Raw genomic sequence first — 18,643 nt, 5'->3', positions numbered from 1 at the left:
CATTCTGGTTATAGAAAATGTCGATCCTGCACCTGTACCATATACCCTCAGTTTAACGTGGGGATCCCCGTTTCTGTCCAGCGGGTGGATCTCAGGGCGGGAGTCTGGCTGTCGCCAGATACGAGGTGTCACAAAAGCGATTTGGCCTCCTGTTTCCCATTCCCTGAGGGTCATCACAAGTAATAGAAATCACCTCTTGGGTTGGATTTGCATGTTACTCGTCTGACTACAGGCGTTACTATGCCTCCCATTCCTGACTGGACGGATTCTATGGATCCGTAGGTGGTAACTTTGCCTAAAATCAATATACTCGCTTTCAGGGGCGGTTGCCTGTCCTACCATGGCTGTCGCTTGGTTGGTTAATACTATTGCATACTGGGCTGATGCATTTGTAATGTTTTTTCCCCTCCAACACGTCTGGGGTTCAAATGTCTTTTCTCGCTCACATAAGATATGCAGTTGTCATATATGGCAATACCTACATTGGATACTAGTCTCCTAACCTTCAGGGTTTCGGCTGCGACTGTATCCGCCGCTGTACCCTAGGGATACGCTCTGGGAAAGCAGAGGTGCAGATACCATCTATGGGGAAGATTTTGTTTGGTTCTGACCTTGACAAGTTTGTAGCAACATTGGCAGTATCCTTAATACAGGATTACCGCCTTCAGCTACTCCCACTACAATCGGACTAAATCTGTTAAGTCTTTTTGTCCTCAGGGTCAGCCTAAGGGCCTATTTTTTCGTAGGTTGTCGGCCTCCACAAGGGCCACCATACCTGGTACCAAGCAGACCTGGACTTCCAGACGACCCTGCTTCTAAACCTAAGGATAAACCTTCCGCCTGAGGGGACAGGTCTACATCTGGGGGATTCCAGAGTGAGATACCGACTTTCTCAGTTCACCCAGTGCTGGTGTCAAGTCACCACGGAGCTTGGGTAGGAGTTGTAGTCTCCCACGGGTGCGGCCTCTCATTGCTCAGGCGGCCTCCTCACATGTGTTGTTACACGGGCCCTTCTTCAGATCCGATCAGGGCCTTACAAATCCAGAAAGCTATACAGACTTTGTGGTAAGCAGAGCTATTTAGGCCAGCCTCACTATCTCAGCGAGGGACTGGTTGTTCTACTTTCTTTCTGGGGCAGTGGCCGACTGGTCCTCATTTGCCTATCCTCTGTCTCAAATCCCTGAACCAGTTTTAAAGGTGCCTGGACTCGGGAGGAGTCCCATATGCTCCATCATCCGATGTTTGGAACCTGGGGACTTTATGGTATCTGAATATTCATTACACGTACCTACGGGTACATATAGAGCCCTCTCATCAGCATTGGCTCAGGTTTGCTGTGCCACAGCAACACTTACAATTTTCGGGCTCTGCCCTTTGGACTGTCCACAGCCCCACCAGGGTTTACCAGATTTATGGATTTTCTGACAGTTCACCTATTCAGTGTATCCGACTGCTCCAGTATCTGGACGGCCTCCTGGTCTTAGCAGGATCACCGAGGTACTTTGCAGCCATATCAGGTTAACTGTTGCTTCTTCTCACGCACACATGGTTAATCAACGGGGCAAAAGTCCTCCCTGCATCCCTCACAGGTATACTTCATCTGGGAGCCCTGCGGGATTCTCAGAATCTGAGAATTCTTCTGGCGTAAGACAAGATCTCCACTCTTCGACTAGGAGTGCGTGGATGTCTACGCAGTCGACATATGTCATTACACTCTATAATGCGCATTCTAAAATCCAGAGTGCCTTTGGAAGGGTGGAATATTCTCAGTTCCATTGCAGGCCTTTCCATAATCGGCTCCTCTCCAGATGGAACGAGTTTTTCCATCGTATCACTGTTCAGACGATGATGCTCTCTCCGGAGGTGAGTCGGTCTCTGTCTGGGTGGCTATGGCCATCTCATCCAGGGTATTCTTTGCTACGGACGCCAGTCTCTGGGGGGCAGTGTCTGGTCCGCATTCGTTTCGGGGCAGTTGGAAGTCTGTCGATTCCGCCCTGCCAATTAACTTGTTGGAACTTTAGGCTGTCTTGGGCCTTCACTCTGGCCTAACATATACTTCACGGTAAACCTGAAAAGGTTCAGTCCGACAGTGTCACAACAGTGGCTTCCATCTAGGAGACACTGGTCGTTAGGTAGCAATGACAGGAATGTCACACATTCTGACATAGTCCGAGGGTCTCCTCCCAGCCATCTCTGCAGTGTTCATTCCGGGAGTTCTCCATGGAGAAGCGGACTTCCTCAGCTGTCACGATGTGCTTCCCATGGACTGGTCTCTTTTCCAAGTGAGGTTTCACCTCTTAGTGAGCAGAGGGGGCCTCCCAGAGGTGGTCCTCATGGCCTTCTGACTCTATCACACACTGATCGAGATGGAGGTGCTTTCCTGCTGGTGGCTCCAGATTGCCCCAGACGTCACTGGTACTTAGTTTTTCGGAGTCTCCCCATCGATTCTCCGTTCCTGCTGTTTCACTATCCGGACCTGTTGTCTCAGGGTCCTTGGTTTTTCCCTGGACCTGGATCGTTTGTATTTGACTATGTCCCTACTGTGGTCCTAAGGCTTCTCTGGCTCTGTCATTATTGAAATGTTTAGAGCGCATAGACCAGCTTTTGCTGGGTTCTACCACAGACTGTGGCATACATAATTCTTATGGTATCGTCCCTGTCACTACGATCCTCTGGTGTTTAGGATTTCCAGAAGTTCTGACATTCCTTCCAGCTGTCTTGGGTCTCGCCTTCTGCCTGGCCTTTCTGAGAGTGTGGATCTCTGTACTGTCAGTAGGGTTCGGCTGTGGAATTGCTCCACTCTCTGGTATCCGATCCATCCCTCAGGTTGTTTTCTGGATTATGCCTCCCTTTGTCTCCCCTAGGGGCTCCTTGGGATTTGGTAGTGGTTCTTCATGCCCTTCTGAGACCTTCATTTGAACTACTAGCTTTGATTGCCATTACATGGTCTATAGCTTAGTCTCTCTCTCTCTCTTATGGCGTTTGCATCTGCCAGGAGAGTGTCGGCTTTGGGAGCGTTCTCATGTGGCTCCCTCTTCTGATTAGTCCACCATGTCAGGGCTGTGAGTCGCACTCACCCTGTGTCTCTTCCTAATGTGGTTTTTAAGTTCCATATTGTTCTGGAACTTATGGTACTGTCATTTTAATCACCAGTCCTCTCGGCTGGTGTGGCCTCATTGACTGTGGTCCGGCCTCTCCGGATTTATGTGATCTGTTCAAGTTCCTTCAGGAAATCAGACTCCTTATTTGTGGTCTTTGGATTTCACAGGAAAAGATGGCCGGCCAATAGACTGACATTGGCTAGATGACTTTGTATGACTATCTCAGGGGCCTACACATAGGATAGGCCTTTCTGTTTCTGTGGATGCTTATTCTACTCGAGCTGTCTGTCCCTCATGGGTGGCTCGCTGTGGCACCTTGGCTGTTCTGCCTTGCAAGGTGGCCACGTGGTCTTCTGTCCACACCTTTTTAAGGTTCTATGCATTGGTTTCCTTTGCCCCTCAGGATGCTTCCTTTGGGCGACAAATTCTCCTCTCAGCACAGGAGCGTCCCCACCCTTATAAGGACTGCTTTGGGACATCGCCAAGGTCAACCCTGTGGACCCCCTATGGACCTTGAAGTAGAAAACAAGAGATATGGTAAGAACTTACCTTTGTTATCTCTGTTTCTACGAAGTCCATAGGGTCCACAGGGCACCCGCCCTGACGCACCTGGCTTCATATGAGCTGTGTTACTGGTCACCGGTTTCCCATCTCCTTCTCTGTGAGTATGGTTCTTGAGTGTTCCAGTCTTCTCTCTCTTTCTTTCATCCTCCGTCCTTTGGCTACTTACAAACTGAGGTGCCTCTGGCTTGGGGTCGGGGCTATAGGGAGAGTGGACCCAGTGCATCCTGGGAGCTAAAAGCTTTAACTGCGTGGTGCCTGGATATGGTTCCCAACCTATACCCCAAGGTCAACCCTGTGGACCCTATGGACTTCGTAGAAACAGAGATAACAAAGGTAAGTTCTTACCATATCTCTTGTTTTGTATGCAGCTACAATGCGAATCAGCTACAGAATCCCGGAAAGTATTTCCTACCTGTGAAAAAGCATTGTAGCGCCAAACACTTTCAACCATATGGTGCAGAAATGCTAGGTGAATGAGGACACGTCTGTATTTTTTCAGACAGTTAACCAGCATGTTCTTATCCACTTACTATATGTGACCTGTAGAATATTTGCACTTATAATTACACTACTGGGTATTGCACATTATTTATATCAACATCACACATATTGGTTACAGTGGAAGATTCTGTGTATCTGACAGTAACGTTCTCTTGTTGCAGGTTTATTGGGACATGTTATGCTCTGTTCTGGTACATCTTCTCTCTGGCGCACGTGGCCCTTTTTGTGACCAGATTCAATTATAATGAGGAACTGCAGTCTTTTGTGGGAGCAGTAATTGTTGGCACATACAATGTGGTGGTTGTGATTGTACTAACCAAGCTTCTGGTGGCCATGCTTCATAAAAGCTTCCAGCTCATAGCTGTAAGTGGTCTATGCATGTATATTCCATAACTGTCATTATGAGAGTGCACTGTAAGTTGTGTCAGCGTTTCTATTATACCAAAGAGCTAGGTATCAATAGTATATTTCTATGTCCCATAGTTACCTAGATCCTTTCATGTATCAAGTTGTGATTTTGAGTTTGCTCAACAGTGTCGGTGATAAATTAAAACTTCCATTGGCCATGGATATTGCACAAGCCCTAGGCTATGTTAATAAAGTGGGTATTAGACGACTCCTCATGGGGGCTTACTAATGGATCTTATAGCAATAAAGACAGCTTAGGTGAGAGTGTAAAAAGAGCTTCTATATTCGCTCCATGTGTATAATGAGAACAAAGTATCACTTTTTGAACAGTCTCCTCTTCCCAGTTATTAAGGTACGATTACTCAGATCAAAAACTTCATCATCAACTTTACCCTCTTAAGCCTTACAGAGGCCTAAATTTATCCCAAACCCTAAAACTCTTCCAAGATTGAAGACCCAGCATTAGCTCTAATCCAAATGTAAAGCATTACTGTAAAGCTCAACACATCAGGTGATGATCATTGGGAGTAATGGGAAGTATTATGTGGATGAAGTGTCACTTGTGTTTCATTTGTAAGTTGTGGGAACCATAGATATGGGTCCTGTAAGAGGTGTTAGTAAGTAATGGGACTGCTAGTGATAATTCTATAAAGGTTTAATGATATGTCCTCTTACACTATATAACATGTGCTGAGAAAAGCATACACATACGCGCACACATACACAACCAACAAATATTTTGGAAAAACACAAATTGGCATTATTCTGCGCTGGCCCTCTGCTGTTACATGGGAATCCTCTAGGCGTCCCCTATTACTACTGTATAACTGGTTTAAAATCTATTTTTTGTTTAAAGCGGGGCATATTCCAGAAGATGCATTTGATAGAGTTATATCTCACCAATCTGGAAGTGTGACACTTATCGTGAACAACCAGATTGCAGCTTGTGTATGTGGTCTTATAGTGCATACACATGGTCAGATATGTCAGATGTACGATTTGAATGATTTTGCCTGTATTAAAATGAATGAAATCTGACAAATCTGACTGCAAACACATCAGATGTCAGATATCGTTACAGATATCTGGTACAGATCTGACAGCAAATCTGACTGTGTGTATGCACCATAACGCTCAGCAAACATGTGATGCTCTATACGAAGTGTCATCTTGACTGACATGTTGCTCAAACTAATTAACTAGAGTTAAGTGAAGGTTTAAACTGCAGAATTTGCTTAGATTACCCTAGATTCTTATCGCACATTGACAGTTTTCACTTCCTAGAAAACAAAATAATGTGTTTATGAAATAAGGAGACCACCTTTATATGCCACTTAAAATATGATGATAAGAATAATATACATCTGGTGGCTACAGTCGTATTTCAGTGGTTTTGTTTTGCACTAGCAGCGCATTATAAATAATACAGTTGTCTGCCCTACTAAATCCTTCTACATAAATTAGATGAATTATTTAGCATTTGTGTTGCAATAACTGGGCTTGGCTCTACCTCACTGCTTTAAATTGCATGTGACATAGGAAGTTGTGTTTACGCATAACAGCCACCAATATAGAGGTAGACTTTGGGCTAGTGCATATTCACTCAGTTACATGTTGTTTGACAGGAGAATGCCAAAGAGGCAGCTTCACATGGGGGTCTGCATATTTATGAAGCAATGATGACCCCTTTTTTCCTGAAGGAAGGGATTATCACTTGTACAGTACCCCATATTTAACAATAGGGGGTACATTTACTAAGATGGGAGTTATATTAAGAAATGATGTTGCCCATAGCAACCAATCAGATCCCAGGTATTATCTTCTAGAGGGTGCTAGAAAAATGTGAAGTAGAATCTGATTGGTTGCTATGGGCAACCTCACTTCTTAAATAGAACTCCCATCTTAGAAAATGTACCTCTAGGACTACTACAGAGGAATCACAGATTTCTCCTGCGTTCCCTCTAACGTCACCTGTTGCCGCAGTCTTCGCAGTTTTGCTGTGTGAATGCACAGCCTGATGACCGCTCATGTGCAGTGGCAGTAGTGATAGCGATAGCTGTCACCTTACTGCAGGGTTTTTTTTGGTAAAAAAAAATAATTTCTACATTAGAAATGATACTTTTCAGGGCACCACTGATAAATTCGGATGTGTCCTCATACATCTATCTTCAATACGCCACGTGGCGCGACATGCCTGTAGCGAGTGAGCTGCTGGGTCCCATGTGACTCTGCTAGCGCAGGACGACTTTTTGCATGAGGGACCCACCTACATCTAAAGACCCAGCACAAGAGAGCTTACCTACTGATAGCAACTCTGTTCCCTCTGCTACAATGAACTGTACAGAAATATTCAGCGTAGAGCAAACTGAACCCTAAAATTCTGTTCCATTGCTGGCTAATAACATTCAGTTCTTTCCTGTTCTCCCCTGCAACCTGTTTGGTTGGTTATTCAGTTAAAAAAAGGAGACAAAGCTGCTAAACAACAAAACTAGGACAGAACATCATGGAGTGGGATTTAAATTGTAGACTTGGCAACCAGGTGCTCAGCCCTGTATTGCATACCAGGCAGTGGTGTCTGTATTGTACACTAGCTACCAGAAATGGACAGTGTAGTGACCACTAGGCAGTGGTTTCTGTATTGTACACTAGCTACAAGAAATGTACTGTGTATTGACCACTAGGCAGTGGTGTCTGTATTGTACACTAGCTACCAGAAATGGACTGTGTAGTGACCACTAGGCAGTTGTGTCTGTATTGTACACTAGCTACAAGAAATGGATTGTGTAGTGACCACTAGGCAGTGGTATCTGTATTGTACACTAGCTACCAAAGATTGACTATGTAGTGGCTACTATGCAGTGGTGTCTGTATTGTACACTAGCTACAAGAAATGGACTATGTAGTGACTACTATGCTTGTATGTAGTGACTACTATGACTTCTATGTCTGTATTGTACACTACCAGAAATGGACTGTGTAGTGACCACTAGGCAGTGGTGTCTGTATTGTACACCAGCTACCAGAAATGTACTGTGTAGTGACCACTAGGCAGTGGCTCTGAATTGTACAAACTACCATAAATTGACTCTGTAGTGTAAACTACATGTCAATAGGGTTAAAGCAGTGACTAATTCACCTGTTGTTCTAGTGGAATTGGAAACCGCTGGTCTAATGCAAGTTATGAAAACAGGGAATACATTATTTCTATGGGCACAACACTGTTGTATTGAATTATCCTAGCTAATTAATATGGTTAGAGGTTTCTATATGCTTTACTATAGTTGCTCCAGTTTATAACTGTAGAAGGAAAATACATAGCAAATGCACCTTTAACCTCACAATTCCTGCATTTTCTTTCCATGTGTAAGTTATTATGCATTGTAATCTAAAAATGATCTCTTTGTGTGTATGTTCATAAGAATCATTTTAAAACTGTTTTGTTAAATATTATTTTTTTAAAAGTGAAACAGTTCCTTTGTACATTCCGACAGAGGACACTCTATCTTATCAGATGGCTTTGGGTTTAGGATTTCTCCATATCACATATTCTTATAGTATTTGGTGTCTTTCTGTGTTTGGTGTCTTAGAACCATGAGGATAAAGAGTGGAAGTTTGCCAGGGCCAAGCTGTGGCTCAGCTACTTTGATGATAAATGTACGCTCCCTCCACCCTTCAACATTATTCCTTCTCCCAAGACTATTTGCTATTTGTTCAACAGCATGAGTAAATGGATTTGCTCTCATACACCATCAGGAAAGGTCAAACGGCAAAACAGCCTGAAGGTAAGACATTTCCAGAGTAATCTCTTTCTAAACAGTCTCAGACAGCGGAATATCCAACTAATACTGTAACTTTGTATCTGTGCCTAAAATATCACTCCAGGGATTCTAGACATATGTACAACGAGCAGGGCCGGTGCTAGGGTTCTAGGCACTCTAGGCAAAGCTTCACTGCCCCTGCTTTCCCCAGCGCATGTGCTGTAGTCCCACGCCCCCCACCAACATACATATATATTTATAACTACATACATACACAAATACAGATACACATTTACATAGGTATACAGTATATACATACACACATACAAATACTAGATACTTAAGTACATACATACACACTCATATACAGATACTAGATGCACATATACATAGGTACATGCATATATACATATACCAGATGCACCTATATATAGGTACATACATAACACACATATATAAAAACACAAGATGTACATACACATAGGTACATTTGTAACACACACATATAAAAACACAAGATGTACATATACATAGGTACATACCACGGTGGCACAATGCAAACTTTTAATTCTCAATCCAGGCCTGACAGCTGGCTCTTCGTCAGTCATATTGCCCCAAAGGAAGAGGGGAGGAAGAGCGAGAAGGTGAGGAGCTGGATACAGGCGCATGTCCTGGTATCACAGTGGACATCAGAGCTGTGACTGCCCGGCTGTCAAAGACAAAGCCTGACCTGGAGCAGTCAGCGTGGGCCGTGGCGATGATTCACAGTGGGGTCGGGGATAGCAGCAGCTGAGAGGGTGGCGGTGGCTGCGGAAGACCCGGGAAAAGGGCCCCTGGGCTGTTTTGACAGCGGACGTCACTGACGACGTCAGCACTGTGACAGCCCAGACGCGAGTACAGACAGATCCAATAGTGTACAATGATGGAGAGCTGAACATATATAGTTGACACAATTTAATACCAATCACTAAAAATCGCAAAATAGATATATATAAAACATAAGACATAATTTAAGTCACGCACAATAAAAAAATAATGACATCAATTCACACCGATTTGTGAACCTGGAAGGCTCTATAAAAGTGACTGAAGATGTATGCTGTTAATGTATGTTAGTACATAGAGCCAGCCAGTCCATCCATTAGTTGTTAGTAATAGCAAGTCAGTGTGCCAGTTGTTGTTAGAAGTCAGAGCATAGCAAACCGATTTGTCTTTATATTCATCTCAGCGGGTAGAAAGCATAGAGACAGTCTTATGCCCGGAAGATACAGACTACATCCCCAATCATCCATACATAATATTAGTGTTGCCGTGCACGGCTGAATTAGCTGTTAATTCCAGGATGCAATCACATATTGTGTAATGCTGCAGTCCGGGTGGACGAGCGCTCCGTATCTCCGTTTCTCAGTCCCTGTGAGAGGCGGTAAACTTTTGCCCACACTGTTTCTCATGTGCAGCATTGCTGCGGATCGCCCCAGACAGCATTCTCGCCGAATCTAAGCAACACACACTGGACAAAATTTGCTAAGCGGTGGTTTGACGGCGGGTTCTATTCTGTTCTAAACCCCGGCGGTTTGACGGCGGGATCTATTCTGTTCTAAACTCCGGGGGTTTGGTGGTGGTTGTGCAGCGGTTTCTAAATGACAGCCCTGTTCTATTCTATTCTAAAGTGTGTTTTGACAGCAGTTTTGCAGAGGTTTTGCAGTGGTTTTGGCCTTAGTAAATCTGCAGATAGCAAAATCGCCGCCAAACCGCAGTCAAAACACATTTTAGAATAGAATAGAATGAGGCTGCCATTTAGAAACCACCACCAACCCCTGGGGTTTAGAACAGAATAGAACCTGCTGCCATCTCTCTAACCAGTCCCCAACTCCCCACCGCGCTGTGTCTCCTCAGCCAGCATGCAGCTCCGTCCAGCCACACAGACAGTGGCCGGACCACGCCGCCGCCTCCTGGAATTGCCAGGCCCCGCCCACTGCCCCGGAGCAGCAGCGAGGCCCGCACACAGTCTTCCCCCGCTCCCAGACTGTACTCGGAGCAACGTCCTCATGCAGCCACTCACTGTTGGAGACCCGGAAGCAGCACGGTGACCACAGGGAGTCTGGCTCACACAATGGCAGCAGTTGCACCACGCCACCCCCCCCCCCCCCCCCCCCCCCCCCGCGCTTAGAAGATGATTGAATAGACATAAGGAAGGTCAGTACACCCGGCTGCACAACACTCTTTCTGCATTAATCACACAGAACTCATCTCTCACATACAGTCATACACACAGTGTGTAATATATATATATATATATATGTATATATATATATATATATATATGTATATATATATATATATGTATATATATATATATATATGTGTATATATATATATATGTATATACATATGTATGTATGTATATATATATATATATATACATACACACACACACATATGTGTTTATATATATATATATATATATATATACATCTAATGTGTGTGTGTGTGTATATATATATATATATATATATATATGTGTGTGTGTATATATATATTTGATGTGTGTGTGACTGTGTGTGTATGTGTATATATATATATATATATATATATATACATTATTATTTTTTTGGAAACCCCCCCCAAAAAAATCCTGCGTTTGCCCCTGGATAAAGTGGAGAAGTTGCCCAAAGCAGCCAATCAGCTTCTAACTGTCATTTTATAGACAGTACTAGATAAACAGCAGCTGATTGGTTGCTTTGGGCAACTTCTACACTTTATCTCTCTCTAAAGTTTGATACATCTCCCCCTATGCTTTGAATTATATAAAGTCAAATAGTCGGCTTACTTTATCAGTAGTACTTAGTGCAGGCAATACTGAAGTGAATATGTTTGGAGGGCATATATGAAGTAAAGCATCAGGCTTGAAATTGTAAAGCCGACACTGTTAAAATACTTTAACCACTTCACTGATTAATATTTTTCCCAATAATGTCCTAAAATTGTTGTTTTTTTTTTAATTATCAAATGATGCAAATAAGAGATATTTAAATACTATTCAGTATAATTGTATTTTATATGCAGATTTGTTAATAAAATATTGAATAAGGGTTAAGTTGCTCTTATTTACATCATATGATCAGCAATTTCTGGGACATTTTGGGGAAAAATGGTGTTCTACAGTTACAAACAGAAAACATTACGGCGATATATACACTGATCAGCCATAACATTAAAACCATCTACCTAATATTGTGTGGGTCTCCCTCATGCTGCCAAAACAGCTCTGACCCGCCGAGACATAGACTCCTATTGTATCTGGCACCAAAACGTTAGCAGCAGATGCTTTAAGTCCTGTAAGGTGTGAGGTGGGGCCTCCATGGTGCGGACTTATATTTCCAGCACATCCCACAGATGTTCGACTGGATTGAGATCTGGGGAATGTGGAGGCCAAGTTAACACCTTGATCTCTTTGTCACGTTCCTCAAACCATTCCTGAACAATTTTTGCAGTGTGGCAGGACACATTATCCTGCTGACAGAGGTAACTGCAATCAGGGAATATCGTTGTCATGAAGGGGGGTACTTGGTCTGCAGCAATGTTTAGTTAGGTGGTACATGGCAAAGTAACATCCACATGAATGCCAGGACCCAAGGTAAAACATTGCCCCAAGCATCAAACTGCCGCCACCAGCTTGCCTTCTTCCCATAGAGCATCCCAGTGCTACAGTATCTCTTCCCAGTTAAATTACGCACATGCACCCGGCCGTACTAATGATGTAAAAGAAAACTTGATTCATTAAACTTCCATTGCTCCATGGTCCAGTACTGAGATTCACATGTCCATTGTAGGCACTTTCAGTGATGGATGGACCAGTCTGCGGCTACACAGCCCCATATGCAGCAAGCTGCAATGCACTGTGTTTTCTGACACCCTTCTATCATAGTCACCAATAACTTTTTATGACACTTGTGCTAAATTAGCTCTTCTGTGGGTTAGGACCAGATGGGCTTATCTTTGCTCCCCACGTGCATCAGTGAGACTTGGTCGCCCATGCCCTTGTACCTGGTTCACTGGTTGTTCTTCCTTGAACCATATTTGGTAGGCACTAGCCACTGCATACTGGAACACCCCACAAGACCTGACGTTTTGGAGATGCTCTGTCTCGTCTAGCCATCACAATTTGGCCCTTGTCAAAGCTGCTTACATCCTTACACAATTTACCTGCCTCCATCACTAACATCCAGAACTGAGGGCCTGATTCAGAGCCGCTCGTAAGCAGCCGCTCGTTCGCTCTGAGCGATGTTCGCACAACTGCGCATGCGTATGGGTTGTAATATGCATGCGTGAACCAGTCATTCAATGGGACCCTGCTTTTCTGGGACTGTCCCACCCACGGGCCGCAGTGTCCCACTGTGGTGGTGGGGGAGATTTGGGGGGAGCACACACCGCTGCAGCATCTATTCATTGTGTATTCATAGTGTAGAGAGAGTCTGGAATCAGCCCAGCATCTCCCATAATGCTGAGCGCGCCAGCCCGGGCAGGAGCTGCGTCGTGAGCAGGACCAGGAGCAGAGATTCAGGTAAGTATATTTTTATATATATATATATATATATATATATATTTTTTAAACCTATCTGCACAACGGGGAAGGGGGGTGGCTACTACTGGGGGGACCTCTACTGGGGGAGGGGTGGCTACTATTGGGGGGACCTCTACTGGGGGAGGGGTGGCTACTACTGGGGGGACCTCTACTGGGGGAGGGGTGGCTACTACTGGGGGGACCTCTACTGGGGGAGGGGTGGCTACTACTGGGGGCACCATTGGGAGGACCTACTCTACTGGGGACTACTACTTGGGGGGGAACTACCACTGGGGGCATTATAAAAGGGGCCTACTACAAGAGGCACTGCACTCGGGGGACCACTACTGGGGGATTAATAGGAAGGGCCACTACAGGGGGCACTGGATAGGGGGGATCACTACAGGGTGCCTGCATAAGGGGACCACTACTGGGAAAACTTCATGGGGGGGGGACTACTGCTGGGGGCACTATATAAAGGGCACTGCATAGGGGGGGGACTACTACTGGGGGCACCATATAAAGGGCACTGCATAAGGGGATACCGCTACTGGGCGCACTGAATTGTGGGGACTGCTACTGGGGGCACTGCATAAGGGGGAACACTACGTGGGGCACTGCATTTTGGGGGGCCACTACTGGGGGTACTGAGTAAGGGGAACTAATTGGGGGCTGTATAAGGGGGACCACTACTGGGGATACTGTATAAGGGGCACTACTATGGGCCTGCATAAGAGGGACCACAACTGCATACTGGGGGTACTGTATAAGCGGTAATACTGGGGTTAAGGTGCATATGGATAGGAATGTTCAGCGTGAAAATAAAGGGGTGTGTCATGTTGACACGCCCCATTTTTTCGGCGCCGCACAGCTCGTGATGTTGGGGGGGGGTGGGGGGGGGGGCGCTCCCTTTTCAAATTTTCCCTGGCCTCCAAATACCCTAGTTACGCCACTGCATTACAAGCCCCCACATAAAATAGCTTTCAAAATACCTAAATGTGACACAAGAGATAAAGACGTTCCTTATGTCCACTTGCTCTAAGTGATTATGTGAGACAAAAATGATCCACAAATGAGAATTATTTTTGGAGGAAAATTTAAAATTTGACATTAAGGGGTTTTCCAAAATGCGTAGTAAGCAGGACCATACTGTCTTTCCATCACATGCCATTCCCTCTGGCCTGCAGTCTTGCAGACAGGGTACTATGGCACCTAATAAACCAGGAGGTAGGTGCACAGTGATGTATGCACTAAGCGGACAAACAGGTGAATTTGCTTACAATGAAATGCAGTACGTGCTCTGTACTTTGTAAATGAGCCTTAGAGACTATGAATACATATAGTGTTTTATAAGCTCACAAGTACAACATTAATGGAGTTTTTCTTCAAATTACATCAGTAAGATAGATGGAAATACATTACATACACTACATTAGTAGGATCATTTGTATTACTTTGGCCCTGGTTTCTCATTTGATTTTAATTAAGAACAGATGGAGAGCTGAAATGTGTGAAGAAGCCCTTACACTCTGGGGATACCCCAGGCAGATTGTTAGGCTGAAGACCATCATTATCTAACAGTGCCCAATAGCAACATCTGGATTGGAGGTGATGTGCAACATTCTTAACCTAAAACTGTCAGAGGGCTGCTTGCACTCTACAGATTACAACCATTAGTCCTAGAACACCTTCCTCAGGCTCAGATCTACATCCAACATATTACTGACTTGTGACTCATTTATGTGACTGTACTTTCCTCTTGCTCATGTTCAATTAATATTCACAGCAACCAGTCTGCATCATGTTTTCACCTTCGTGTTCTTAAAGAGACCTGATGATATAGCACATGAGAACTGAAGCGAAGAAGGATAGCTGATAATTACCCAGGACAGCCCCACCTAATGCACATGCAGGGACACAGGGCAGGGCAGGCTTCTAATATGCTGCACATAGCTTACTTATGGGTGGTTCATTAAATCATCTTCATTAAACAGTTTCTTACAATGTCAGAATGGTGAGCAGGGTCCATTAGTTTGTCACACCGAATCTTCATGTAACCTGCACTGTCTGCAGAATTTATCCTCCAGGTAATAGAGGCAGGTATTGGGGTATCTGCAGTTGGGGTATCTGTTAGCATTACATTTGTAGAATTGGGACAAATAGGCCATGCACCTGGCCCATCATACCACATTTGATCAAAGTCAGAGGGGCTTGATCATGTAGGCTAGCAAAGGGGTCTCTATGTAATCAGGGGTCTCTATGTAATCAGGGGTCTCTATGGAATCAGGGGTCTCTATGGAATCAGCACTCTGTGATTTGTGCATATAGCTGGCAGTAAAGTCTATGGAAAGTCTGTGCTATTGGCCCTGAGTGGAATAATTATGAAGCCACACTGCTAGTATAACTATAATCGGGGTGTAATTGTATTCTACAATGCTAGCTGTACAGATGTGTCCTACTTCACCGATCACGCTACAAACATGCTCACACATCACTCCATGCGATTACCCACATACGCACTGCAATCACACCATGCATTCCTCGCAAGCGCACACCTTGCGGAACACTGCGTACGCAGCAAAGATGTAGCAGGACACATCTGTATGTGTAAAGCTGGGTATACACTATACGATGTGTCTAAAGATATATGGTTCCGACGAGGATCAGAACGATATATCATACACACCATGTAGTGTGTACGTACGATCCGTCGTTCACACTGGTCATTCATTGCATCGTCCAAGTTGTTGTTCTGCACAGCAGATGGACTGCAAAGAACAATGCAGCATGTAACGACACATCGCGCCATCGTACACCGGATCATGCACTGTGTGCGGCGCGCACAATGTATTCTTACATTGCATCGCACCGACGGCTGGGTCACACAACGTATAGTGTGTACCCAGCTTTACTCTCATTAATGGTGATGATTTTAAAACACGTGGTTGCTTACATATTCTCAGCTGTCAGTGACTCATTATAGGCAGCTTGTGGGGCTGTCCAGCTGGTTTATCACAACAACCTGTTCTGCAAATGCGCAGAATGGGTCCGACGCAGACCCGGAAACATCGGTTATATACGTTCATTATCGGATGAACGTACATCTCTAAGCAGGCCCTATGTTTGTAATTCTATGTGCTGGCAACTGGTCATTCAGATGCACATGAGTTGGTCAATACCCCACAGCATACTCTTTTATAATGCAGCCTTATGTCAGGTCCAAAATCAGGAATAAGCATATGTGAAAAGCTGATTCAGAGGTGGGTGCAGTGGTGATGTCAGACACAAGGGGCCGATGTTTTCAATCTGTACATGCTTCCAGTTGCACTGCCGATGTGTCCTGATGGTTACCCCCGAAAGCCGCAGAACGAATTTGGACGCAGGCTAGCAGCTGAGGTCTTTGCTGCACTTGCACTGGCACCGATGGCCATGTTCAGATGAACATTCTGTGCCTCCACAGTGTTGGCAATGTTCCATAGTGCAGTCGATAGTGCAACTTAATACTGAAAGCGGCGGATTAGCGCCACAGTCAGTGGGCGTCTCTGTACGAATCAGCTGCAGCATTAGCATAAAGACTCAGTCACACTATGGAAAAAGGCGCAGTTGTGGCCGTATTAACGCTCACCTCTGAATTAGGCCCTTTGTCTCCTTTAGACGGTATGTTTATTTTTTAGCATATTATTGGGGTACACCAATTTTACTTTTGGCATATCCTCTTTATTAAGACAATTGCTTTTGAATAGAAGTCCAATCCATCTATCCTACAAACTATTAGTATTGTTGATTAGATGCAGCGCTGTACAGAGGCATAACATTAAAACAAATAAGGCCAGTGAAGTCCTCCTTGAGATGCTAAACATGATAAATATGATATACTGTAAGTGTCTATTGATGTTACAGAAGTGCACACATACACCTATCCTCATATTGTGCCACATAGCGCTGTTTGACATGCCACAGATTTTGCAACTAATCCCCGCCATACTTCCCGTCACACAGTCTTGTACCGAATTTGTGTCTTAGTTGCATCGCTACTGTGACAAAAGTACAATGCACGGGTACCTTGGACATTTGGCGCTGGCATTGGGTAAATAGGAAAATAACATAGGACCCATACAAGTCAGCCATTCAGCGTTGTTCTTAATCTAAAACTTTTTACCATCTGCATTGCAACTTAAATACTAACCCTAAGCACCCAGTATGCTACAAGTGTCTTTGGATGCAACTACAATGCAACACAGATACTAAATTGGTAAATAGTTATGAAGGTTCAGGAATGGCGCTTAAATGATGGGTGAATGAGGACACGCCTGTATAGCCTTAATATAGGTGAACCAGAAAAAATGGGTAAAAGGAAAGTAGGAAAGCCTCATCATGACAGCTACAGGAACCTGGACATGAGAGCTATAATCATTTAAATTATGTTCATCATGTGTTCATGTTAATGGTTGTTTGATATTGCAGGAATGGAAGAGTCTCAGACAGAAGAGAGATGAGAACTACCAAAAGGTCATGTGCTGCCTTGTGCATCGCTACTTGACTTCGATGAGACAGAAGATGCAGAGCACTGACCAGGCCACCGTGGAAAACCTAAACGAGCTCCGTCAGGATCTTTCCAAATTTCGGAATGAAATGAGAGATCTTCTTGGCTTCAGGACCTCCAAATATGCAATGTTCTATCCAAGGAACTAAGACCGTCAGTGGACAGCTGAGTCTTTTATGTCTAGGAATATATTTGTTCTTATATTTTTTGCATTTGCTTGTGGCAGTATTTCATAGTCTCACACCTAAGGCTGGTGTCACCTCTGTGTTTTAGTAGCTGTGTATGTCTGACGTTTATAAATGCCCAGAAAATGTTAGGAGTGTTTTCAAGAGTATCTATGAGTATTTTATATCTGCTTGGTGAAATGCATCTTTTATACGTCACTAGCTTTGTACAGCTTCTATGTGACATATTACAGTGTTTTACGTTCATTTCAATGGCTCTTGATTTTAGCGACTATTTTAAGTGAAAACTCCAAACGTTGCCAAGAGTATAACAGCTAGTTTGCTAGCAAAGTCCAGATCCGACAGACGTCCATGATCTGAATTAATGGGACATTTGCTTATTTTTCTGACACATAAATTATTGCGGCTTATAAAAATGCAAGTGTAACACCAGCCTCAATATTTCTTTCCATGAACATTCATATTAATGACTATTTGTGCCATTCATTCCATATTAGTTAAACAAATATATAAAACTATTAAAAATATTATTATTTTTTTTAAATGTTATTTTGTTGATTTCTTTTACAAATCAATGCAACGTCTAGTGCTGAACTTACAACATTTTTACTTGTGGCAATTTTGACGCCTTGCTATAAAGGTGTAAAATAGAGTTTATTTTGCCATAACTGTCAATATATAATTTGCCTTGAATATCAGTTTTTCTCGTATAACAGAAAACATGTAAGATGTATTTTTTATCTATACAATGTACATTTGAATGCTAGCAAATGACTGATTTTCACTTCTTCAGTGGGGACTTTCGGAAGACAAGTGAACATGCAACTGTGAAAACATGTGCTATAATAAAGTAAATATAATGGTCATTCTTCTAGTATAATTAAGAAAATGAAAACAAATTACAAACTAGTTGGAATGCTGTGTCCAAGACTCGGTCCCTCCATTTTCGTCCGCAAATGTAGCCCCCATAGACTTTTATGGGGGCTGCAGTGCTGCCGGATTAACCAAGTTCCCGGAAT

At 43.8% G+C, this 18,643-nt stretch overlaps 1 protein-coding gene across 3 annotated transcripts in view; it reads left to right on the top strand.

Moving 5' to 3' along the window:
- The window catches only part of TRPC1 (transient receptor potential cation channel subfamily C member 1), a 94,822-nt gene extending 76,654 nt beyond the window's left edge, over positions 1–18,168 (top strand). For all 3 annotated transcript variants that reach the window (XM_088446272.1, XM_088446270.1, XM_088446271.1), the window contains 3 exons: positions 4,328–4,529; positions 8,162–8,356; positions 17,361–18,168. In XM_088446272.1, the coding sequence (XP_088302398.1) occupies positions 4,328–4,529; positions 8,162–8,356; positions 17,361–17,588 (625 nt within the window). In that variant the 3' untranslated portion in view covers positions 17,589–18,168. The remainder of the gene's footprint in view (positions 1–4,327; positions 4,530–8,161; positions 8,357–17,360) is intronic.
- Positions 18,169–18,643: the final 475 nt, after the last annotated feature.

Source organism: Taudactylus pleione, unplaced genomic scaffold (assembly GCF_031769625.1).
Source record: "Taudactylus pleione unplaced genomic scaffold, aTauple2 ptg000395l, whole genome shotgun sequence".
Taxonomy (NCBI): Eukaryota; Metazoa; Chordata; class Amphibia; order Anura; family Myobatrachidae; genus Taudactylus; species Taudactylus pleione.
The sequence above is the reverse complement of the archived record's forward strand: the minus strand, read 5'-3'. Positions and strand labels throughout refer to the sequence as shown.